Source organism: Vigna unguiculata, chromosome 9 (genome assembly GCF_037176805.1).
Source record: "Vigna unguiculata cultivar grain cowpea cultivar isolate G323 ecotype 2 chromosome 9, ASM3717680v1, whole genome shotgun sequence".
NCBI lineage: Eukaryota > Viridiplantae > Streptophyta > Magnoliopsida > Fabales > Fabaceae > Vigna > Vigna unguiculata.
Genome location: NC_140800.1, coordinates 648,245 through 651,938, shown reverse-complemented (window position 1 = coordinate 651,938; position 3,694 = coordinate 648,245). Strand labels below are relative to the sequence as shown.

At 34.1% G+C, this 3,694-nt stretch overlaps 1 protein-coding gene and 1 long non-coding RNA gene across 2 annotated transcripts; both read left to right on the top strand.

Annotated features, from left to right (window-relative positions):
- Positions 1 to 1,472: 1,472 nt before the first annotated feature.
- Positions 1,473 to 2,310, top strand: LOC114162545 (uncharacterized). Its single transcript, XM_028046468.2, has one exon. The coding sequence runs from the start codon at positions 1,509 to 1,511 to the stop codon at positions 2,145 to 2,147; it is 639 nt and encodes a 212-aa protein (XP_027902269.1). The 5' UTR covers positions 1,473 to 1,508; the 3' UTR covers positions 2,148 to 2,310.
- A 505-nt stretch (positions 2,311 to 2,815) lies between these two features.
- On the top strand, positions 2,816 to 3,694 carry LOC114164833 (uncharacterized). The gene is made up of 2 exons (XR_003599602.2): positions 2,816 to 2,910; positions 3,005 to 3,694. It is a non-coding gene; the product is annotated as an uncharacterized LOC114164833 (long non-coding RNA).

The following is a 3,694-nucleotide window of genomic DNA, read 5'->3' as shown; positions in this document are numbered from 1 at the left end:
TTTTTTAAAGTTTATTTGACATTTTAAACGTGTTTCTCATTTAACATTGAAGCAAAATGTGTCAAACGGTGTAAAAAAAATAAAATACTATAATAAAATGTGTTTGAAACATCTAATCAACTTAATAAAATTTGATAAAAAAAAAAATTAAATCTATACATTTACACAGTTGAAAAACTAATTGGTTTAAGTTTCCAAGAAGAACTTCCAATTTTCATTAAAAAAAAAAAGGACCAAAAACATATTAACCTTTTTAAAAAAAATAATTGCAACATAAAAAACATTTGACACGTCTAACTCATTTAACAATGGCTATTAATTAACTGGTCTTTTTAATGAATAACACAACATATAACTGAAATTAAGCAACATAAACTTAACTCGATGATTAAAAGTCTGAACTTTACAAAAGTGTATACTCGGTGGATTTTATTTAATGTGAAGGTGAGAGTTTCGAAAGTGACTCTTTTGTTTTATTTAAGTCTTATTACCTTTTGCATCGTTTATAGGAACATACATGGTTATAAAAATTAAATGTGATTACTTGATAATTAAAAAACCTAATATCGTGACATATATAGCTATAGCTTTCGCCATTGATTTGATCAGTGGCACTACAGGCATCATAATTTCATAATTAATTAGAGACTTAAGACTCCATTTGTCTAACATGTGATGGGAAACAAACTTTGAATATATGAAGATTTCTCCTGATTTTTTCAGATTCCATATCCAACACCTAAATTTTCATAGCCTTTTTCCCTTACTTTTTTTTACATCCAAAATTACCTTTTAAATCTCTTTACCTACTATAAGGTTGAGATAGGCCAAAGACAACATGATCCGTTGTTGAAGATGGTAGATCAGAAAATGTAGCTGAGAAAGAAATTTTTCATCACTCTCTCTAATTTGTTCAATGTTTATGGTTTAAGATTACAAATTAGCCCGATTAATTTCATTTAATACAAATCTTCGAATGTTTAACATAGTTTATATATAAAAGACTTCAATTAGAATAATTGAGTATCAATAGTTGATACAGTTTATTTAGAAAATACAAAATATTACCCATGGTGAATTAGGTTTTTGGAAATATAGGGTTTGTGCAGAGGTGGGTTTTCTCTTTTTGCAGTGTCACGTCAAAACTTTATGCGCAAGACTTATACCAATGTTGAAATTTACAGAACTCAGTGAGAGTTAGTTCTGTCCCATCATCGATCCTAAATATTTATCGACAAGTTTTTTGTACGTTATATTGGTAAAATTTATAAATTTCGTTTTATTATATATATATTCTTCTGCAATGAAATGAATTTGGTTTTAAGGGTTTTAACTTGATCATGAAAAGTTACTAATAACGAGTTTTCTGGTTAAGTAACAGTAGCAGACAAAATTAATTAACCTGGTACAATGTTTATCTGGTTTAATTATGATAAATAGGGTTATTATTGCTATATATGCAGGCAGAAGAGTGAGTGAAGCAATCCACTGAAGCATAAGAAAGCAGCATGAGTGGTGCATCAGAAAACCCTATTCATGACAGTACTCAAGGTAAGGCTTCTTCTTCTTCATCAACAACGTTGAAACTCTTTGGTTTTCCGTTAACTTCATCGGAAAACCCCATCAACAAAGAGATTCACGTGGTGGCGGCGGCGGCAGCGAGAACCGCCGTTTCTCCTCCTCCTCCTCCTCATTGCCCTTACAAGAGATTCAAGTGCCACTTCTGCTACCGTGAATTCGCCAATTCACAAGCTCTCGGTGGCCACCAGAACGCTCACAAGAGAGAACGCCAGAAAGCTGCTCTCTCACCCTTCGGTTACTTTCGCTACCATCAACGCCTCACGGCACCGCCGGCTCACTCTCCGATCGTGGTTCCGCACGGTGGATCAAGACCGTTGGTTGGTCCACGTGACAGGGCTCAGCGACCATGGCTCTCGTGGGACACTGATCATGATGATGATGATCGTAGGGTTGGGTTAGTGAGGCCAATGGGTGCAGGTGCAGTTAGCATTGACAGAGTGAGGGAAGTACACAATATTATTAATGATGGTGATGATGGTAATGGTGGTGTTGATCTTAACTTGAGTTTGGCTAACAAAGCTTTCAATTTTAGGGACAAGGAATTTGGCAGGTGTAAGAGAAGCTGAATATGGACCCAAAAACCTTCCCAGTACTACTTTTTGTGCTTATCACTTTCGCTGCCCAAATTACACGATAGGGATGTTTTGGCTTTGCTTCCAACACCATGATTTATATATAGTACCTTTTTTCCTCTCTTCTCTCTGTAGGTACACACCCTTTGTTAAGGGTATTTCATCTCAACCCTATACTTGTATCATCAGGGTTAGGTTATGTTATGTGTCGTATATTATATATCTCTCTCTTTGTTTTTGTAAATAAATAGCTATATAGTTTATAAAGTTTTCTTTTTATTTGTTAGGGAAAGAGAAAAATCTATGCATGTATGTATTCTGGTGATGGAACAACATATTTATGGTCTGGAATTCTCTAGAACAAGAGCTACCTTGAATTCTCTTTTGATTTTTCTTCTCTATTCTTTTGTACTTTGACAAGATTTTTATAATTTAACTAACAGTTAAAAGTCCTATTTTTGAGGTTCTAACTTGTTGAATTTAATATTCAAAATGGTTTATTAGTTTAAGATTCAAAAAAAAATATAAACTAATGTTTCATTTTAGAAAAAAAAAATCTATGAAACTATAAATGAATGAACCCAGAGAGATTCAAGGTAGACCCTTCCCTTATATTTGCCCTAGTTGCCAAGGCCTCCTCTTATTCCTCGTTCTAAATATATATAATGTGTCGCCTTAGAAAATTTTTCCACCAAATTCGTAGAACATGAGCTTTATGATTCCACGTTTGTGACTAAATCATTCTAAACTCAAATAGGTAAGCTATAATTGTCTTTACTTTTTATTGTTATTTTTAGAATTTTGTTTCATCCGTATAAATTTTAAGATGCACCTATTATGATTCTCACCAGACATTCTCATCTCTCTTTCTATCTTTCGGTGTATATCACCGCCGTATATACGTAGTTGTCATTCATATACGGTTAAAGATATACACGAGATAGATGGAAGAGATGGAATGTGGTCATTATGTTGGTCATGGGTATGTGAGCAATTGGGGCATGCAGTGCGAAAATATGCGTCGCCGTCGTGGTACAAGCAATGCACCGCCGTCCACGGTGGTTTCTGGGTACACAAATTATATGAACAGGACAGAGTCAGAAATGAAGAGGCAGTGGCGCGTGGGAAAGGACAACTCTTATGAGACGGAGATGAATGGATCACTGAGAAAGATACCATGGTTGACGAAGAAAAAGTATGGGACAGTGACCCATAATTGCTGATCCTCAAAGACAGCAACAAAATCACCAATTTTGCCTTGTTTTTTATGTAGATAGATCACAAGAATCTATCATAAAACAATTTTTTGGTTCATCACAATATTCCTACACCAGAATCAAGTTGGAAGTGAAAACTTAATTTTTTTGTGTTTTTGCTTTCGTGATTCAACTTCAAAGTCTATCATATCAGTTTTGTGTCTTCGTGATTTTGCCTCGTCTTTCTCTTTTCTGCTTTTCACTTATAGTGTATTCATGAAATAATGCATACTTCGTTCTGTAATTTGGTCCTTTTTCTCAATAAAATTTGGTTTATGTTATATA